Source organism: Salvelinus alpinus, chromosome 4 (assembly GCF_045679555.1).
Source record: "Salvelinus alpinus chromosome 4, SLU_Salpinus.1, whole genome shotgun sequence".
Taxonomy (NCBI): domain Eukaryota; kingdom Metazoa; phylum Chordata; class Actinopteri; order Salmoniformes; family Salmonidae; genus Salvelinus; species Salvelinus alpinus.
This window is the reverse complement of record NC_092089.1, coordinates 102,285,134-102,306,395: the sequence shown is the minus strand read 5'-3', so window position 1 is coordinate 102,306,395 and position 21,262 is coordinate 102,285,134. Positions and strand designations below refer to the sequence as shown.

General features: G+C 46.7%; 1 protein-coding gene and 1 long non-coding RNA gene across 2 annotated transcripts; one reads left to right on the top strand and one right to left on the bottom strand.

Moving 5' to 3' along the window:
- Nucleotides 1-856: 856 nt before the first annotated feature.
- On the bottom strand, nucleotides 857-17,976 carry zdhhc15b (zinc finger DHHC-type palmitoyltransferase 15b). The gene is made up of 11 exons (XM_071399828.1): nucleotides 17,694-17,976; nucleotides 17,106-17,132; nucleotides 16,899-16,993; nucleotides 13,764-13,884; nucleotides 13,236-13,305; nucleotides 12,762-12,794; nucleotides 9,538-9,658; nucleotides 7,077-7,209; nucleotides 6,288-6,414; nucleotides 1,990-2,102; nucleotides 857-1,639 (listed from the first exon to the last, which is right to left on the bottom strand). The coding sequence occupies exons 1-11, from the start codon at nucleotides 17,809-17,811 to the stop codon at nucleotides 1,542-1,544; spliced, it is 1,056 nt and encodes a 351-aa protein (XP_071255929.1). The 5' UTR covers nucleotides 17,812-17,976; the 3' UTR covers nucleotides 857-1,541.
- A 772-nt stretch (nucleotides 17,977-18,748) lies between these two features.
- On the top strand, nucleotides 18,749-20,748 carry LOC139574859 (uncharacterized). Its single transcript, XR_011674837.1, has 2 exons — nucleotides 18,749-18,860; nucleotides 19,410-20,748. It is a non-coding gene; the product is annotated as an uncharacterized lncRNA (long non-coding RNA).
- The last annotated feature ends 514 nt before the right edge of the window (nucleotides 20,749-21,262 follow it).

Here is a 21,262-nt window from a genome sequence, read left to right as displayed (position 1 = left end):
ACCGTAATACCCTGTATATAGCCTCCACATTGACTCTGTACCGTAATACCCTGTATATAGCCTCCACATTGACTCTGTACCGGTAACCCCCTGTATATAGCCTCCACATTGACTCTGTACCGGTACCCCCTGTATATAGCCTCCACATTGACTCTGTACCAGTACCTCCTGTATATAGCCTCCACATTGACTCTGTACCGGTACTCCCTGTATATAGCCTCCACATTGACTCTGTACCGGTACCCCCTGTATATAGCCTCCACATTGACTCTATACCGGTACCCCCTGTATATAGCCTCCACATTGACTCTGTACCGGTACCCCCTGTATATATCCTCCACATTGACTCTGTACCGTAATACCCTGTATATAGCCTCCACATTGACTCTGTACCGGTACCCCCTGTATATAGCCTCCACATTGACTCTGTACCGGTACCCCCTGTATATAGCCTCCACATTGACTCTGTACCGGTACCCCCTGTATATAGCCTCCACGTTGACTCTGTACCGGTACCCCCTGTATATAGCCTCCACATTGACTCTGTACCGTTACCCCCTGTATATATCCTCCACATTGACTCTGTACCGTAATACCCTGTATATAGCCTCCACATTGACTCTGTACCGGTACCCCCTGTATATAGCCTCCACATTGACTCTGTACCGGTACCCCCTGTATATAGCCTCCACATTGACTCTGTACCGGTACCCCCTGTATATAGCCTCCACATTGACTCTGTACCGGTACCCCCTGTATATAGCCTCCACATTGACTCTGTACCATAATACCCTGTATATAGCCTCCACATTGACTCTGTACCGTAATATACTGTATATAGCCTCGTTATTGTTGCTTTTAATTTTCTATTTTGTTTATTTTAGTAAATACTTTAACATTTATTTTCATTAAAAACTGCACTGTTGGTTAAGGGCTTGTAAGTAAGCATTTCACTGTAAGGTCTACACCTGTTGTATTCGGCGCACGTGACAAATAACATTTGACTTGGGCAAGGCAGCATCAGTACAAGACAAAGGAACGACAGGTGCATGGCCCTAGGATGGCAACAAATACATTTGTGGTTTTAATGGGCTTTCTCCATTCTGATTGGGCCTTAAGGACCCTGCATACGGAATAATGATAATACATTACATTTGTAGAACTCTTTTCATTTAAAGATGTAAATCACAAAGCTATTTACATTTACAAAATACAGGCAAAAAAACAGGCGAGAAATGAAAAGCTAGCTAGCAGCCTAGTACTATATAAGATACACAAAAATACAGAGAGGTAGGGAGACAACAGAAGTAAGGAGACAGTGCTAGACATGGTATTTCTCTTAAAACAACCGTGTAATGTGATATACTGGATAGTACTGGTTGACTTCCCCTAACATTGTCCTTCCTCCATGGTGAACTGAAAACTATACATGATATTGAGATGGTGATGTCTAAAAACGTTTTGGCTGCACGTCGAGTTCTTCCGTGTGTCTGATGGTCCCACAGTTTGTCTTCCTCCACAGGGTAGGTTCGTCTTCCTCCTCAGGGTACGACTCCCACTGCACCGTTTATAAAGTCCATAACGTGATCCTGCTCCTCTTCGTCCATCTCTACGGTAACAGAGGGATCCCTGTCACCACCTGGAAAATACAGATTCATACAGGAACACTGTTTCGGTTGGATATACTGCCAAATTCTCTAAAATGACATGAGGCGGCTTATGGTAGAGAACTTAACATTAAATTCTTCGGCAACAGCTTCGGTAGACATTCCTGCAGTCAGCATGCCAATTGCACACTCCTTCAAAACTTGAGACATCTGTGGCATTGTGTTGTCTGACAAAACTGCACATTTGAGTGGCCTTTTACTGTCCCCAGCCCACGGTTGAACCACCATGCAACTTAGCAGTAAATTAGGGACACCACCACCACATCATATATTCTTCCCTGATAGATATTCATCTAAGAATCAGTCCTATTGGCCTCCTTACCTATGTTGTCGTCCTCTGACTCCTCTTCCTCATCCCATTTCTCCTCATTGGCTAATAGAGAGGTTGAGGACTCACTCAGGCTCTTCAGGGGGAAGAAGTGGCCGTCTCCTTGGCTGGGAAACACAGACAGAATGGGGTTAAATATCCATAGTCGGGAAAGTAGCAGTCGTCTCCTTGGCTGGGAAACACACATTAAATAAAATTGTATTGCTCCATACACATATTTAGCAGATGTTATTGGTCCATATTTAACAGATGTTATTGGTCCATACACATATTTAACAGATGTTATTGGTCCATATTTAACAGATGTTATTGGTCCATACACATATTCAACAGATGTTATTGGTCCATATTTAACAGATGTTATTGGTCCATACACATATTTAACAGATGTTATTGGTCCATATTTAACAGATGTTATTGGTCCATATTTAACAGATGTTATTGGTCCATACACATTTATCAGATGTTATTGGTCCATACACATATTTAGCAGATGTTATTGGTCCATATTTAACAGATGTTATTGGTCCATACACATATTTATCAGATGTTATTGGTCCATACACATATTTAACAGATGTTATTGGTCCATACACATTTAACAGATGTTATTGGTCCATATTTAACAGATGTTATTGGTCCATACACATATTTAGCAGATGTTATTGGTCCATACACATATTCCTGAAGAGATACTGAGTTAAAACCTACAGGAGGGTGTCTCTCCAGGAATAGGGTTGGAGTTAAAACCTCCTGGAAGGTTTCTCTCCAGGAACAGGGTTGGAGTTAAAACCTCCAGGAGGGTATCTCTCCAGGAACAGGAGGGTATCTCTCCAGGAACAGGGTTGGAGTTAAAACCTACAGGAGGGTATCTCTCCAGGAACAGGGTTGGAGTTAAACCTACAGGAGGGTATCTCTCCAGGAACAGGGTTGGAGTTAAACCTACAGGAGGGTCTCTCTCCAGGAACAGGGTTGGAGTTAAACCTACAGGAGGGTCTCTCTCCAGGAACAGGGTTGGAGTTAAAACCTACAGGAGGGTATCTCTCCAGGAACAGGGTTGGAGTTAAAACCTCCAGGAGGGTCTCTCTCCAGGAACAGGGTTGGAGTTAAAACCTCCAGGAGGGTATCTCTCCAGGAACAGGGTTGGAGTTAAACCTACAGGAGGGTCTCTCTCCAGGAACAGGAGGGTAGACCTGGGACACCAGGTGTGTGATTCCCCTCTGATCAGGGACTGATTTAGACCTGGGACACCAGGTGGGGGATTCCCCTCTGATCAGGGACTGATTTAGACCTGGGACACCAGGTGTGTGATTCCCCTCTGATCAGGGACTGATTTAGACCTGGGACACCAGGTGTGTGATTCCCCTCTGATCAGGGACTGATTTAGACCTGGGACACCAGGTGGGGGATTCCCCTCTGAACAGGGACTGATTTAGACCTGGGATACCAGGTGGGTGCAATTAATTATCAGGTAGAATAGAAAACCAGCAGCAGGCTCCGGACCTCGTTAGGTCAGAGTTAAATTACCCCTGCTCTATATGGTGGTTAGCTAGATCCCTCAATTATCACCCAGCAGGGGACAGGGAGGGTTAGCGTTTGTGGGTTAAGGGTCTAGAGGATAGGATGTAAGGGCTAAGGGTCTAGAGGATAGGATGTAAGGGTTAAGGGTCTAGAGGATAGGATGTAAGGGTTAAGGGTCTAGAGGATAGGATGTAAGGGTTAAGGGTCTAGAGGATAGGATGTAAGGGTTAAGGGTCTAGAGGATATGATGTAAGGGTTAAGGGTCTAGGGGTTAAGGGTCTAGGGGTTAAATGTTAGATGAGGTAGGGGTTAATGGGTAGAGGATGGAGGTTAGGGGTTAGAGGGGGGTTAGGGGTTAGAGGGTAGGGGTTAGAGGATAGAAGTTAGAGGGTAGGGGTTAGAGGGTAGAGGATGGAGGTTAGGGGGTAGGGGTTAGAGGGGGGTTAGGGGTTAGAGGGTAGAGGATGGAGGTTAGGGGGTAGGGGTTAGAGGGGGGTTAGGGGTTAGAGGGTAGAGGATGGAGGTTAGGGGGTAGGGGTTAGAGGGGGGTTAGAGGATGGAGGTTAGGGGGTAGGGGTTAGAGGGGGGTTAGGGGTTAGAGGTTAGAGGTTAGGGGGTTAGAGGTTAGAGGGGGGTTAGGGGTTAGAGGGGGGTTAGGGGTTAGAGGTTAGGGGTTAGAGGTTAGAGGGTAGGGGTTAGAGGGTAGGGGTTAGAGGGTAGAGGTTAGAGGGTAGGGGTTAGAGGGTAGAGGTTAGGGGTTAGAGGGTAGGGGTTATGGGGTAGAGGGTAGGGGTTAGAGGGTAGGGGGTAGAGGTTAGAGGGGTAGGGGTTAGAGGGTAGGGGTTAGAGGGTAGGGGGTAGAGGTTAGGGGTTAGAGGGTTAGAGGGTAGGGGTTAGGGGGTAGGGGTTAGAGGGTAGGGGTTAGAGGGTTAGGGGTTAGGGGGTAGAGGTTAGAGGGTAGGGGTTAGGGGGTAGAGGTTAGAGGGTAGGGGTTAGAGGGTTAGGGGTTAGAGGGTTAGGGGTTAGAGGGTTAGGGGGTAGGGGTTAGAGGGTTAGGGGTTAGAGGGTAGGGGTTAGGGGGTAGAGGTTAGGGGGTAGGGGTTAGGGGTTAGAGGGTAGGGGTTATGGGGTAGAGGGTAGGGGGTAGGGGTTAGAGGGTAGGGGTTAGAGGGTAGGGGGTAGAGGTTAGAGGGTTAGGGGTTAGAGGGTTAGGGGTTAGAGGGTAGGGTTTAGAGGGTTAGGGGGTAGGGGTTAGAGGGTAGGGGTTAGAGGGTTTAGAGGGTTAGGGGGTAGGGGTTAGAGGGTAGGGGTTAGAGGGTTAGAGGGTTAGGGGGTAGAGGTTAGGGGGTAGAGGTTAGAGGGTAGGGGTTAGAGGGTTAGGGGTTAGAGGGTTAGGGGGTAGGGGTTAGAGGGTTAGGGGTTAGAGGGTAGGGGTTAGGGGGTAGAGGTTAGGGGGTAGGGGTTAGAGGGTTAGGGGTTAGAGGGTAGGGGTTAGGGGGTAGAGGTTAGGGGGTAGAGGTTAGAGGGTAGGGGTTAGAGGGTTAGGGGTTAGGGGTTAGGGTTAGAGGGTTAGGGGTTAGAGGGTAGGGGTTAGAGGGTTAGGGGGTAGGGGGTAGGGGTTAGAGGGTTAGGGGTTAGAGGGTTAGGGGTTAGAGGGTAGAGGTTAGAGGGTAGGGGTTAGAGGGTAGGGGGTAGAGGTTAGAGGTTAGGGGTTAGGGGTTAGAGGGTTAGGGGTTAGAGGGTTAGAGGGTAGGGGTTAGAGGGTTAGGGGGTAGAGGTTAGAGGGTAGGGGTTAGAGGGTAGGGGTTAGAGGTTAGAGGGTAGAGGTTAGGGGGTAGTGGTTAGGTGGTAGGGGTTAGGGGGTAGAGGTTAGGGGGTAGGGGTTAGAGGGTTAGGGGTTAGGGGGTTAGGGGTTAGAGGGTTAGGGGGTAGGGGTTAGGGGGTAGAGGTTAGAGGGTAGGGGTTAGAGGGTTAGAGGGTAGGGGTTAGAGGTTAGAGGGTAGAGGTTAGGGGGTAGTGGTTAGGTGGTAGGGGTTAGGGGGTAGAGGTTAGGGGGTAGGGGTTAGAGGGTTAGGGGGTATGGGGTAGGGGTTAAAGGGTAGGGGTTAGAGGGTAGGGGTTAGAGGGTTAGGGGTTAGAGGGTAGGGGTTAGAGGGTTAGGGGTTAAAGGGTTAGAGGGTTAGAGGGTAGGGGTTAGAGGGTTAGGGGTTAGAGGGTTAGGGGTTAGAGGGTAAGGGTTAGAGGGTAGGGGTTAGAGGGTTAGGGGGTAGAGGTTAGGGGGTAGAGGGTAGAGGGTAGTGGTTAGGTGGTAGGGGTTAGGGGGTAGAGGTTAGGGGTTAGGGGGTAGGGGTTAGAGGGTTAGGGGGTAGGGGTTAGGGGGTAGAGGTTAGAGGGTAGGGGTTAGAGGGTTAGGGGTTAGAGGGTAGGGGTTAGGGGGTAGAGGTTAGAGGGTAGAGGTTAGGGGGTAGTGGTTAGGTGGTAGGGGTTAGGGGGTAGAGGTTAGGGGGTAGGGGTTAGGGGGTAGGGGTTAGAGGGTTAGGGGGTAGGGGGTAGAGGTTAGGGGGTAGGGGTTAGAGGGTAGAGGTTAGAGGGTAGAGGTTAGGGGGTAGTGGTTAGGTGGTAGGGGTTAGAGGTTAGGGGGTAGGGGTTAGGGGGTAGAGGTTAGAGGGTAGGGGTTAGAGGTTAGAGGGTAGGGGTTAGGGGGTAGAGGTTAGGGGTTAGAGGGTAGGGGTTAAGGGTTAGGGGTTAGAGGGTAGGGGTTAGGGTCTCACCTGGTGCAGATAGGCAGGAACCAGAGTCTCTTGTTGTTTCCAAACACCTGCTGCAGGTTCTTCCTGAACCCCACATTGAAACCATTACGGTCTGGTCCTGTAGTGAAGACTGGAGCAGAGAACGCCTCTGGAAGAGAGGAGAGAGGGAGGGGGGAGAGGGAGGGAGGGAGGGATGGAGGGAGAGGGGGGTGGAGGGGGGAGAGGGAGGGAGGGAGGGATGGAGGAGGGAGAGGGAGAGTCAGAGAAGGAAAGAGGAATAGACTTCAGTAGCTATCTCTCCATGAAAGTGAAGACCTACATTGCTCTTATTGCCCTCAAAATGGCAGCTGTGTGTATTACCTAGTGTGGACCGGTTCTGGACCACCAGCCAGCTGTGTGTATTACCTAGTGTGGACCGGTTCTGGACCACCAGCCAGCTGTGTGTATTACCTAGTGTGGACCGGTTCTGGACCACCAGCCAGCTGTGTGTATTACCTAGTGTGGACCGGTTCTGGACCACCAGCCAGCTGTGTGTATTACCTAGTGTGGACCGGTTCTGGACCACCAGCCAGCTGTGTGTATTACCTAGTGTGGACCGGTTCTGGACCACCAGCCAGCTGTGTGTATTACCTAGTGTGGACCGGTTCTGGACCACCAGCCAGCTGTGTGTATTACCTAGTGTGGACCGGTTCTGGACCACCAGCCAGCTGTGTGTATTACCTAGTGTGGACCGGTTCTGGACCACCAGCCAGCTGTGTGTATTACCTAGTGTGGACCGGTTCTGGACCACCAGCCAGCTGTGTGTATTACCTAGTGTGGACCGGTTCTGGACCACCAGCCAGCAGTGGTAACCCAACAGGAACATGAGACTGACAAAGAACATCAACGCCACGAACATCAGGAAGAGAACGTGGAACTTAGCGGGTCCGTTTGGCAGGTCCCCCTGTAGGAGAACACACACAGGAGAACTACAACCCTGTAGGAGAACACACACAGGAGAACTACAACCCTGTAGGAGAACACACACAGGAGAACTACAACCCTGTAGATGAACTACAACCCTGTAGGAGAACACAGACCGGAGAACTACAACCCTGCAGGAGAACACACAGACCGGAGAACTACAACCCTGCAGGAGAACTACAACCCTGCAGGAGAACTACAACCCTGCAGGAGAACTACAACCCTGCAGGAGAACTACAACCCTGTAGGAGAACTACAACCCTGTAGAAGAACTACAACCCTGTAGTAAAACACACACAGACCGGAGAACTACAACCCTGTAGGAGAACTACAACCCTGCAGAAGAACTACAACCCCGCAGAAGAACTACAACCCCGCAGAAGAACTACAACCCCGCAGAAGAACTACAACCCCGCAGAAGAACTACAACCCCGCAGAAGAACTACAACCCTGCAGAAGAACTACAACCCTGCAGAAGAACTACAACCCTGCAGGAGAACACACACAGACCGGAGAACTACAACCCTGCAGGAGAACTACAACCCTGTAGAGGAACTACAACCCTGTAGGAGAACACACACAGACCGGAGAACTACAACCCTGCAGGAGAACTACAACCCTGTAGAGGAACTACAACCCTGTAGGAGAACACACACAGACCGGAGAACTACAACCCTGCAGGAGAACACACAGACCGGAGAACTACAACCCTGCAGGAGAACTACAACCCTGCAGGAGAACTACAACCCTGCAGGAGAACTACAACCCTGCAGGAGAACTACAACCCTGTAGAAGAACTACAACCCTGTAGTAAAACACACACAGACCGGAGAACTACAACCCTGTAGGAGAACACACACAGACCGGAGAACTACAACCCTGTAGGAGAACTACAACCCTGCAGAAGAACTACAACCCTGCAGAAGAACTACAACCCTGCAGGAGAACACACACAGACCGGAGAACTACAACCCTGTAGGAGAACACACACAGACCGGAGAACTACAACCCTGTAGGAGAACTACAACCCTGCAGAAGAACTACAACCCTGCAGGAGAACACACACAGACCGGAGAACTACAACCCTGCAGGAGAACTACAACCCCGCAGGAGAACTACAACCCCGCAGGAGAACTACAACCCCGCAGGAGAACTACAACCCTGCAGGAGAACTACAACCCTGTAGGAGAACAGGAGAAGCGCTGCCGTTCCACAACAAACAATATGCCTTGTGCTGAGTCAGCTTACATCAATGTTACTATGGTTACACCAGCAGGAGGTCATGTGATCTGACTGTTGACACAGCTTACATCAACATGTTACTATGGTTACACCAGCAGGAGGTCATGTGATCTGACTGTTGACACAGCTTACATCAACATGTTACTATGGTTACACCAGCAGGAGGTCATGTGATCTGACTGTTGACACAGCTTACGTCAACATGTTACTATGGTTACACCAGCAGGAGGTCATGTGATCTGACTGTTGACACAGCTTACGTCAACATGTTACTATGGTTACACCAGCAGGAGGTCATGTGATCTGACTGTTGACACAGCTTACGTCAACATGTTACTATGGTTACACCAGCAGGAGGTCGTGTGATCTGACTGTTGACACAGCTTACATCAACATGTTACTATGGTTACACCAGCAGGAGTCATGTGATCTGACTGTTGACACAGCTTACGTCAACATGTTACTATGGTTACACCAGCAGGAGGTCATGTGATCTGACTGTTGACACAGCTTACATCAACATGTTACTATGGTTACACCAGCAGGAGGTCATGTGATCTAACTGACACAGCTTACATCAACATGTTACTATGGTTACACCAGCAGGAGGTCATGTGATCTAACTGTTGACACAGCTTACATCAATATGTTACTATGGTTACACCAGCAGGAGGTCATGTGATCTGACTGACACAGCTTACATCAATATGTTACTATGGTTACACCAGCAGGAGGTCATGTGATCTGACTGTTGACACAGCTTACATCAATATGTTACTATGGTTACACCAGCAGGAGGTCATGTGATCTGACTGACACAGCTTACATCAATATGTTACTATGGTTACACCAGCAGGAGGTCATGTGATCTGACTAGCTCTGGAATGCAGTGGATAGGAGTGTCTGCTAAATGACTAAGGCTGTGGGAAATGGCGCCCTATTCTCTGTGCTTCACTGTTGACCAGAGCTCTACGGGCCCTGGACAGAAGTAGGGTACTACATAGGGAATAGGGGGGGTTTTGAGACGCAGCCTCAGCTGTGATGTAAAAGGTCCATCACCACTCACCACCCAGAAGTTGATGAAGTATCTGAAGACTGAGGCAGAGATGAACACACAGTAGACCATGGAGTAGGACAGGAAGAGGAGGAAGAACTTGTAGTTGGAGAACCCCACACAGTTATTCACCCTGGAGAGAGAGAGAGACACAGTTATTCCCCCTGGAAAGACACACAGTTATTCCCCCTGGAGAGAGACACAGTTATTCCCCCTGGAGAGAGACACAGTTATTCCCCCTGGAGAGAGACACAGTTATTCCCCCTGGAGAGAGACACAGTTATTCCCCCTGGAGAGAGACACAGTTATTCCCCCTGGAGAGAGAGAGACACAGTTATTCCCCCTGGAGAGAGAGAGACACAGTTATTCCCCCTGGAGAGAGAGAGACACAGTTATTCCCCCTGGAGAGAGAGAGACACAGTTATTCCCCCTGGAGAGAGAGAGACACAGTTATTCCCCCTGGAGAGAGAGAGACACAGTTATTCCCCCTGGAGAGAGAGAGAGAGACACAGTTATTCCCCCTGGAGAGAGAGAGAGAGACACAGTTATTCCCCCTGGAGAGAGAGAGAGAGACACAGTTATTCCCCCTGGAGAGAGAGAGAGAGACACAGTTATTCCCCCTGGAGAGAGACACAGTTATTCCCCCTGGAGAGAGACACAGTTATTCCCCCTGGAGAGAGAGAGACACAGTTATTCCCCCTGGAGAGAGAGAGACACAGTTATTCCCCCTGGAGAGAGAGAGACACAGTTATTCCCCCTGGAGAGAGAGAGACACAGTTATTCCCCCTGGAGAGAGAGAGACACAGTTATTCCCCCTGGAGAGAGAGAGACACAGTTATTCCCCCTGGAGAGAGAGAGACACAGTTATTCCCCCTGGAGAGAGAGAGACACAGTTATTCCCCCTGGAGAGAGAGAGACACAGTTATTCCCCCTGGAGAGAGAGAGACACAGTTATTCCCCCTGGAGAGAGAGAGACACAGTTATTCCCCCTGGAGAGAGAGAGACACAGTTATTCCCCCTGGAGAGAGAGAGACACAGTTATTCCCCCTGGAGAGAGAGAGACACAGTTATTCCCCCTGGAGAGAGAGAGACACAGTTATTCCCCCTGGAGAGAGAGAGACACAGTTATTCCCCCTGGAGAGAGAGAGACACAGTTATTCCCCCTGGAGAGAGAGAGACACAGTTATTCCCCCTGGAGAGAGAGAGAGACACAGTTATTCCCCCTGGAGAGAGAGAGAGACACAGTTATTCCCCCTGGAGAGAGAGAGAGACACAGTTATTCCCCCTGGAGAGAGAGAGAGACACAGTTATTCCCCCTGGAGAGAGAGAGAGACACAGTTATTCCCCCTGGAGAGAGAGAGAGAGACACAGTTATTCCCCCTGGAGAGAGAGAGAGAGACACAGTTATTCCCCCTGGAGAGAGAGAGAGAGACACAGTTATTCCCCCTGGAGAGAGAGAGAGAGACACAGTTATTCCCCCTGGAGAGAGAGAGAGAGACACAGTTATTCCCCCTGGAGAGAGAGAGAGAGACACACAGTTATTCCCCCTGGAGAGAGACACAGTTATTCCCCCTGGAGAGAGAGAGAGACACAGTTATTCCCCCTGGAGAGAGAGAGACACACAGTTATTCCCCCTGGAGAGAGACACAGTTATTCCCCCTGGAGAGAGACACAGTTATTCCCCCTGGAGAGAGACACAGTTATTCCCCCTGGAGAGAGACACAGTTATTCCCCCTGGAGAGAGACACAGTTATTCCCCCTGGAGAGAGACACAGTTATTCCCCCTGGAGAGAGACACAGTTATTCCCCCTGGAGAGAGAGAGAGAGACACAGTTATTCCCCCTGGAGAGAGAGAGAGAGACACAGGTATTCCTCCTGGAGAGAGAGAGAGACACACAGTTATTCCCCCTGGAGAGAGAGAGAGAGACACACAGTTATTCCCCCTGGAGAGAGACACAGTTATTCCCCCTGGAGAGAGACACAGTTATTCCCCCTGGAGAGAGAGAGAGAGACACAGTTATTCCCCCTGGAGAGAGAGAGAGAGACACAGTTATTCCCCCTGGAGAGAGAGAGAGAGACACAGTTATTCCCCCTGGAGAGAGAGAGAGAGAGAGACACAGTTATTCCCCCTGGAGAGAGAGAGAGAGACACAGTTATTCCCCCTGGAGAGAGAGAGAGAGACACACAGTTATTCCCCCTGGAGAGAGAGAGAGAGACACAGTTATTCCCCCTGGAGAGAGACACAGTTATTCCCCCTGGAGAGAGAGAGACACACAGTTATTCCCCCTGGAGAGAGACACAGTTATTCCCCCTGGAGAGAGACACAGTTATTCCCCCTGGAGAGAGACACAGTTATTCCCCCTGGAGAGAGACACAGTTATTCCCCCTGGAGAGAGACACAGTTATTCCCCCTGGAGAGAGACACAGTTATTCCCCCTGGAGAGAGACACAGTTATTCCCCCTGGAGAGAGAGAGGGAGACACAGTTATTCCCCCTGGAGAGAGAGAGAGAGACACAGGTATTCCTCCTGGAGAGAGAGAGAGAGACACAGTTATTCCCCCTGGAGAGAGAGAGAGAGAGAGACGCAGTTATTCCCCCTGGAGAGAGAGAGAGAGAGAGAGACACAGTTATTCCCCCTGGAGAGAGAGAGACACACACATTTATTCCCCCTGGAGAGAGACACATTTATTCCCCCTGGAGAGAGAGAGAGAGAGAGACAGTTATTCCCCCTGGAGAGAGAGAGAGACACAGTTAAACAGACTGTATTAATCACCCACAATAAACAGACTGTATTGATCACCCACAATAAACAGACTGTATTGATCACCCACAATAAACAGACTGTATTGATCACCCACAATAAACAGACTGTATTGATCACCCACAATAAACAGACTGTATTGATCACCCACAATAAAAAGACTGTATTGATCACCCACAATAAACAGACTGTATTGATCACCCACAATAAACAGACTGTATTGATCACCCACAATAAACAGACTGTATTGATCACCCACAATAAACAGACTGTATTGATCACCCACAATAAACAGACTGTATTGATCACCCAGAATGAACAGACTGTATTGATCACCCACAATAAACAGACTGTATTAATCACCCACAATAAACAGACTGTATTAATCACCCACAATAAACAGACTGTATTGATCACCCACTATGGACAGACTGTATTAATCACCCACAATAAACAGACTGTATTGATCACCCACCATGGACAGTGATGGTCCATCTTCAGGACACACCTGCAACAGACAACACATATCACTGAACAGGGTTAAATCATATCACTGAACAGGGTTAAATTAGAAAATGTAACAACATTCAGGATTCAATCAACATTAAAAGGCGTTTCTTAACTTTGAGAAAAGTGTGAAGAGATGCATTTTGGGGGTTTAAATGTCTGTCTATAGACAACGTCAGTAAACGGGTCAGATTTCAGTATATACACAGTTTGATCAATCAGGCCTCAGAGGAAGGAAGATTATAGTAGCTGGCCAGAGGGTTTAGTCGTCATCATTAACAGGACAGGTGTTCTCCAGGTAAACTAGAGATACTAAAGCTGTCCAATCAGAGGTGGACTGGTGTCACCTTTCTAATGCTGTCCAATCAGATCAGTGTTATCTGTACACAGACAGGGAGACGGGTCTGTGTGTATAATGACAGCAGCGGGGGGGGGGACTTACGTTTCACAGACAGAGCAATGGTGACTACGGTCAGGCTTCAGCACCTGGCACCGGTCACAGAACCTGATCGCTGAGGGGAGACAGACAGAGAGAGAGAGAGAGAGAGAGAGAGAGAGAGACAGAGAGACAGAGAGAGAGAAACAGAGAGAGAGAGAGAGAGACAGAGGCACAGACAGAGAGGCAGAGAGAGAGAGAACGAGATACAGAGAGAGAGAGAGAGAGACAGACAGACAGAGAGAGAGACAGAATGAGACAGAAACACACAGAGAGACAGAGAGAAACACACACAGAGAGACAGACAGAGAGAGAGACACAGAGAGAGAGATACAGAGACAGAGGTCATATGATCCTTCCTTATCTTCCAGACACTAACTGATCGGTACCTTCAGCATGTGTAAATGTTTGATAGGAGGTTTGCTAACAGGACTGGAAAAGCTTGGTTGTGTCCCAAATGGAACCATGTTCCTTGTATAGTGCACTACAAAGGGAATGGGGAGCCATTTGGGTCTGTAGATATGAGTGGTTCACCTCCAGACGTAGCTCGAGTGAAGATGGGGAGACTCTTAGCGATGTCCACCAGGATCTGTTTCTGAGCATCAGGCCTCTCCTCCCTCTCATAACGCTCCTTATCGGAGTACGACAGCTGGAACTGGAACCAACAACCACGTTATAATGAGCTACTACTGAGCCTTGATGAAGCATGTGTTGTCAAATCTGTCAATGTATTGTAATGTTTTAAAAATGTTATAAACTGCATTCATTTTGATGGACCCCAGGAAGAGTAGCTGCTGCCTTGGCAGGAACTAATGGGGATCCATAATAAACTCCAGGAAGAGTAGCTGCTGCCTTGACAGGAACTAATGGGGATCCATAACAAACCCCAGGAAGAGTAGCTGCTGCTTTGGCAGGAACTAATGGGGATCCATAATAAACCCCAGGAAGAGTAGCTGCTGCCTTGGCAGGAACTAATGAGGATCCATAATAAACCCCAGGAAGAGTAGCTGCTGCCTTGACAGGAACTAATGGGGATCCATAATAAACCCCAGAAAGAGTAGATGCTGCCTTGGCAGGAACTAATGGGGATCCACAATAAACCCCAGAAAGAGTAGCTGCTGCCTTGGCAGGAACTAATGGGGATCCATAATAAACCCCAGGAAGAGTAGCTGCTGCCTTGGCAGGAACTAATGGGGATCCATAATAAACCCCAGGAAGAGTAGCTGCTGCCTTGGCAGGAACTAATGGGGATCCATAATAAACCCCAGGAAGAGTAGCTGCTGCCTTGGCAGGAACTAATGGGGATCCATAATAAACCCCAGGAAGAGTAGCTGCTGCCTTGGCAGGAACTAATGGGGATCCATAATAAACCCCAGGAAGAGTAGCTGCTGCCTTGGCAGGAACTAATGGGGATCCATAATAAATACACAGGAAGAGTAGCTGCTGCCTTGGCAGGAACTAATGGGGATCCATAATAAATACACAGGAAGAGTAGCTGCTGCCTTGGCAGGAACTAATGGGGATCCATAATAAATACACAGGCTTTGAATCATCTTCTGATTAGAACAGCAACATTCTATGGCTTTTATAGACAACATTATATTCAAAAGCTTCCAGCAACATAAAAAGTTACATTAGTCAACAGGGATCATGCTTTATTAGGCTACTTGTTACAGGCTACGCATGTATATGCAGCTTTATTAGGCTACTTGTTACAGGCTACGCATGTATATGCAGCTTTATTAGGCTACTTGTTACAGGCTACGCATGTATATGCAGCTTTATTAGGCTACTTGTTACAGGCTACGCATGTATATAGCCTTGTTCACACAGGCAGTTTGAAGTGACTCAGATCCAATTTCTTTGCATATTCGATTAAAATCTATACTTTTTCCTGCAGTCTGAACAGCCAAAAAGCACATGGAATCGAATATTTAAAGCATCATTTCAAACCACCTTTGTAGGTGGTTTGAAATCAGATACAAATCTGATTCCTGGCCACGCGTCAAATCGGATTCCTGGCCACGCGTCAAATCGGATTCCTGGCCACGCGTCAAATCGGATTCCTGGCCACGCGTCAAATCGGATTCCTGGCCACGCGTCAAATCGGATTCCTGGCCACGCGTCAAATCGGATTCCTGGCCACGCGTCAAATCGGATTCCTGGCCACGCGTCAAATCGGATTCCTGGCCACGCGTCAAATCGGATTCCTGGCCACGCGTCAAATCGGATTCCTGGCCACGCGTCAAATCGGATTCCTGGCTACGCGTCAAATCGGATTCCTGGCCACGCGTCAAATCGGATTCCTGGCCACGTGTCAAATCTGATTCCTGGCCACGTGTCAAATCTGATTCCTGGCCACGCGTCAAATCTGATGTAGTTGCCCTCAAAGTGGTTTTTAGACTGTTATTTGGCATCTCTTGTTGCTACTCTGCTTTTTGATTCGAGGTTTAGCAAAAAAATACCTCCCGTATTATTGTCCACCTTACTATTTTGTTCAATTACAAGATATATCCGTTTAATTTTGTTCAAAAAAAGAGACACCAACCTCGTATCCGAAGTGTTTACTAGATAGTTGACTAGCCTTCCGGTAAAAAATAAAAAATGACTTGTCTGTCAACTTTCCATTCCGTAGCCCGGTGCCCCTCCTGTTGACTCTTAAAAATGGTTCTTCACCAACATTTTCTTCAGTGTTGTAACCAAATAATGTCTCATTATTTATTTTACTGATTAATCTTATGGTTTGAGAAAGTAGATCAGTTTAATACTAACATATAACTGAATATAAATCATTTAGGTAAAAAGTTCCATATTAAATTATGTGTGGTCTGTCGCGCAGTTGAATTTGACAATTTACAGGGTATCCCACAAAATGTGTAAATATATATATATGACTTTAGAAAACTCAAAACCTAACTTACATAAACTGCAATGGACATCGGTGGTCATCTAGAAGGGTGTCTTTAGTCGCAAAACGTACCGTTATTTACCAGTCCGTTTAAAATGTTGAGCTCCAGGTGATTTAATGCTCCAACCGCTAAAGAGTGTCCGAAGTTAGGGGGTGTCCGATGTTGGGGGGAAATTAGCTAGCTAGCTAGTTGACTGTTGTGTCTAGCCAAAAAAGGACTTGTTTTGAAAGTTGGATCATCTTATCCTTTGAGGCTTTAAAAGTGTTCTTACACTGTGATTTTGAACATCGTTCTAACCTTAGCTTGTTACATAACTTCTGAGTGATAGCAAGCAGGCCCACGAGCACCGCCACCAATCAGCCTACACCACTGCACACACACACCAGTCGTTACTATGATTTAGCATAGCCAAGTCAACAAATGACTGCTGTCTGAACACATAAATCTGATTTGGTCACTTGTAACTTGCTGTCTGAACACATAAATCTGATTCGGTCACTTGTAACTTGCTGTCTGAACACATAAATCTGATTCGGTCACTTGTAACTTGCTGTCTGAATAGTCAGTATTCAAAAACAGATATGAAAAACAACAACTAATTTAAGCATTAAGGCCTGCAGTGTGAACAAGCCAAGTCTTTATGATGTCTTGCTTGGCCATGTAGGTGTAACGGATGTGAAATGGCTAGCTAGTTAGCAATGGTTAAACTGTTACATAGGCCTATTCCAGATGGGACAAACCACCAACAATGATCTCCTACCTTCTTGCAGGGTGAGGCAGGAGGAGTGAAGATGGCCTTCCAATAAGTCCAGGAGAACATCACAAAACACACATGGAACACCAGTAGGTAGGCCACTGGAAACACAGACAGACACTTAGGAAACTACGACTATCAAGCTGATATTCAAGTGTCTACAAGGTGTCCGATGACTATTCTGACCATAAGGCCTATGTGTTAAAAACTCACCCTTCTCCAATGTGTTGCTGATAGTGACTGTAAAGAGCACACATTGGACAATTCTGAATTATTGACATGCAAACAGCTGATGTAGCTAGCTACAGTGCGCACAGCAGTACTCCACCAGCTATTTGGTAGCTGGAGCTGCCAACACTTGGGTTGTGAAGACAGCAAAACAACATGTTACAGTCTGACAGTGATTACTTCACACCTGTACTTACGGGGACTGTACCTGGAACTAACATACTGTCTTATCACAACACAGTTAGCTACATTCCGTAACGTTAATTGCCTTTAAATATATAGCTAGCTAGCTATTTATTTACTTGCTAAATTTGGTAGGTAAATGTAACAACAGTATAATTCGTTCTCAAATGGAATTGGAAACAAAAAAACAGTACAATGTGGTCACTAGATAGATTTATAAAGACTACATCACGAAAAAAAACGCTTCCTGGTTAGCATGAAGCTAGGTTTGGCTAGCAGGTTTAAAGAGCTTTTGTATTGGGCATCACTGTCCCGGAAACGTTAGCTAGCTAGCATCGCGGACAATACGACGAAAACATAACAGACAACCGTCATAATCTCCATACTTACATAAACATAACTCAAACACATAGGCGTAGTAGGACCACAGCACCACGGAGGTGATTATGAGGACAGGTATCCAGGAAAACACCCGGGCACAGCATCTCAGACCTCGGGAAAGAGCCATTGTCCATCTCCGACCAAACTGGCTCCACAATCATATTCTCAGCACTGCACTGCACTCCATTCCAATGTACTCCATTACACGGTACTCCATTCCACTTCGCTCCACTCCACTGCTTCTTTCTTTCTTCCTTCCTCCTTCTTCTCCTCCTTCTTCTTCTAGGGAAACATGGCGGTCCGCAAACAATCGTTTAAATGCATGCCGCCACCCACTGTGCTGGACTGTATGATCAATCATGAGCTGCCCAATTCTGTACTACCATGAACATAAAATTCTAAACCAAATAAATCCCTAACTTCTACCTCCCCCTCCCCCAAAAACCCTCCCCCAAACCTATTAAACTTTATCTATATCATGCTGAAAAACTTCCTTAGGATTGTTCAGCATGTCAACAACCATTTCAACAGTAACATCTGTTACTCCCAATATCTCTTTTGCCATCTCCACAATAACCTTCAACCTGGCATTTCTACTTTCTACAACCCGAGTCGTATTGATAACCTTACCAATAAAAGCTGTGATGTCAACTTTATTCATTAACAAAGGGTCCTTTGACGCCACACATTCATGAGCACCAGATTTCTGAACAGGCCTCGAAACCATGCCAGGACCACCTGAAGCATCAGTCTGACTTACTACAGGTACATCCATGTAAGATCCACCAGTCTGACAGTAGATTAGGGTGACCAGACATCCCCGTTTTCCAGGTACAGTCCACGTTTTTGGTGACCTGTCCCCGGCTAGAGCAGTCCCCGGAAATGTCCCCGTTTTTAACTGTGCGTTATTAAAAACAGACCGCAAAGTGAAATATTTTACTTGGCAAGAAAGACCGGGCAGCAGAGCCTACCGGTTGACGTCTCAATCGCGTTGTGCTTGTTTAGGCCAGCAGAGGGGGCTGCTCGCTATAGCAGCTTCATTCACTCTTCTTCTACTACTGACTACCTGCTCGCGATAGTTTTAGAGAAAACTGCTGTGGAAAACTCGGTCAGAAGCTAACATTAGCAAGTATCAAGTGAATCCAAAACATCACCACAAACGTCTTTTCAAGCCAGGTAAGTTACAATCGTTTGAGATACTAGCCAATGATGTTATAATGTCACCATGTATTATATAGATAGATGATCTGCTTTATAAGGTTTTAAATAGGTTATGCTAGCTAACGTTAGCTATGTAGACTAAGTTAGCTAGCTAAGTTAGCTAGCTACTGTTATGGTAGCTAGGTTAAAAAACGTTCACATGTAAACATGCAGTGGACGGGCTATTTTGAAAATATGATTATATTAAATGAATGCACAATTAATTCTGAGAATATTTTTGTAGATTACAATTTTAATGGTTTGGCATTATAATAAGTAGTGTGAAAATATATTTAGAAATGTTCATGGATAGCATTAGCAGTGGAGAGGAAGGAGAGGAGGACGACTGGATAGGAAGAAGAGTGAGTGAGAGAGAGAGAAGAGGGAAGATAAGGATATGATTACAGAGCCTGCCAATTTATTATTTCAAACAATGTTTTTGAGATAAAATACAAAAATGAGGCAAGCGATGGGAATCTGTTAACCAAAGTATTTTATCTAATAGTATGCTGTTTATTAATACAGATTGGAGAGGAAGGAGAAGGAAAAATTAAGGGAGTAAAAAGAGTGAAGCGAGGAGAGTGAAGAAGAGTGAGGTGGAAAGGTGAAGAGAAGGAAAGGAAGATGAGTGAAGAAAAGAGGAGAAAGATTGGAGGAGAAGAACAAGTTAAGAGAGTAAGAAGAGTGACACAAGGAGAGTGAAGAAGAGCAGACAGAGGAGGTACAATGACTCTTTGCAAGAAACGGAAATTAACTTTTTATGAAAAACATGATGAGAAAATGTCAATTTATACGCTCAGGTCAAGACAATAGAATGGTTCACTGCACCCTGTAATTCCTCTTTCAATTGGCAGCCGGAGAAGAACGGCAGGGGTAGAACATCAACAGACGAAAAAGCATAAAGCCTCTCTGATTGGCCGTGTTGGTATGTCTTGTAAAACTGACCATCCTACCAATCCTCGACTTCGGTGATGTCATTTACAGAATAGCCTCCAAAACCCTACTCAATAAATTGGATGCAGTCTATCACAGTGCCATCCGTTTTGTCACCAAAGCCCCATATACTACCCACCACTGCGACCTGTACACTCTCGTTGGCTGGCCCTCGCTTCATACTCGTCGCCAAACCCACTGGTTCCAGGTCATCTACAAGACCCTGCTAGGTAAAGTCCCCCCTTATCTCAGCTCGCTGGTCACCATAGCAACACCTACCTGTAGCACGCGCTCCAGCAGGTTTATCTCTCTGGTCACCCCCAAAACCAATTCTTCCTTTGGCCGCCTCTCCTTCCAGTTCTCTGCTGCCAATGACTGGAACGAACTACAAAAATCTCTGAAACTGGAAACACTTATCTCCCTCACTAGCTTTAAGCACCAGCTGTCAGAGCAGCTCATAGATTACTGCACCTGTACATAGCCCATCTATAATTTAGCCCAAACAACTACCTCTTTACCTACTGTATTTATTTATTTATTTTGCTCCTTTGCACCCCATTATTTCTGTCTCTACTTTGCGCTTTCTTCCACTGCAAACCAACCATTCCAGTGTTTTTAGTTTTTATTTTACTTGCTGTGTTGTATTTACTTCGCCACCATGGCCTTTTTATATTTTTATTTATTTATACATATATTTGTTTGCCTTCACCTCCCTTATCTCACCTCACTTGCTCACATTGTATATAGACTTATTTTCTTTCACTGTATCATTGACTATATGTTTGTTTTACTCCATGTGTAACTATGTGTTGTTGTATGTGTCGAACTGCTTTGCTTTATCTTGGCCAGGTCGCAATTGTAAATGAGAACGTGTTCTCAATTTGCCTACCTGGTTAAATAAAGGTTAAATAAAATAAATAAATAAAAAATGTCCTCTGTCACCACATTCTTCAAGAAGGTAGAGCCTTCCCAAGAAGAATATGGTTTAGCTGTGCAGGAGGGTGTCTTTGCATTCCACGCTATGCGACACAATCATAGTTACAGATCTCTGGGCTGCACAGCACAACTGACACGGAAGCTTTATGAGACGAAGTTTACATGTGCTAGGACAAAATGTGACGCCACAGTGAGTAACGTGTTAGCAACATGTGCTAGGACAAAATGTGACGCCATAGTGAGTAACGTGTTAGCAACATGTGCTAGGACAAAATGTGACGCCATAGTGAGTAACGTGTTAGCAACATGTGCTAGGACAAAATGTGACGCCATAGTGAGTAACGTGTTAGCAACATGTGCTAGGACAAAATGTGACGCCATAGTGAGTAACGTGTTAGCAACATGTGCTAGGACAAAATGTGACGCCATAGTGAGTAACGTGTTAGCAACATGTGCTAGGACAAAATGTGACGCCACAGTGAGTAACGTGTTAGCAACATGTGCTAGGA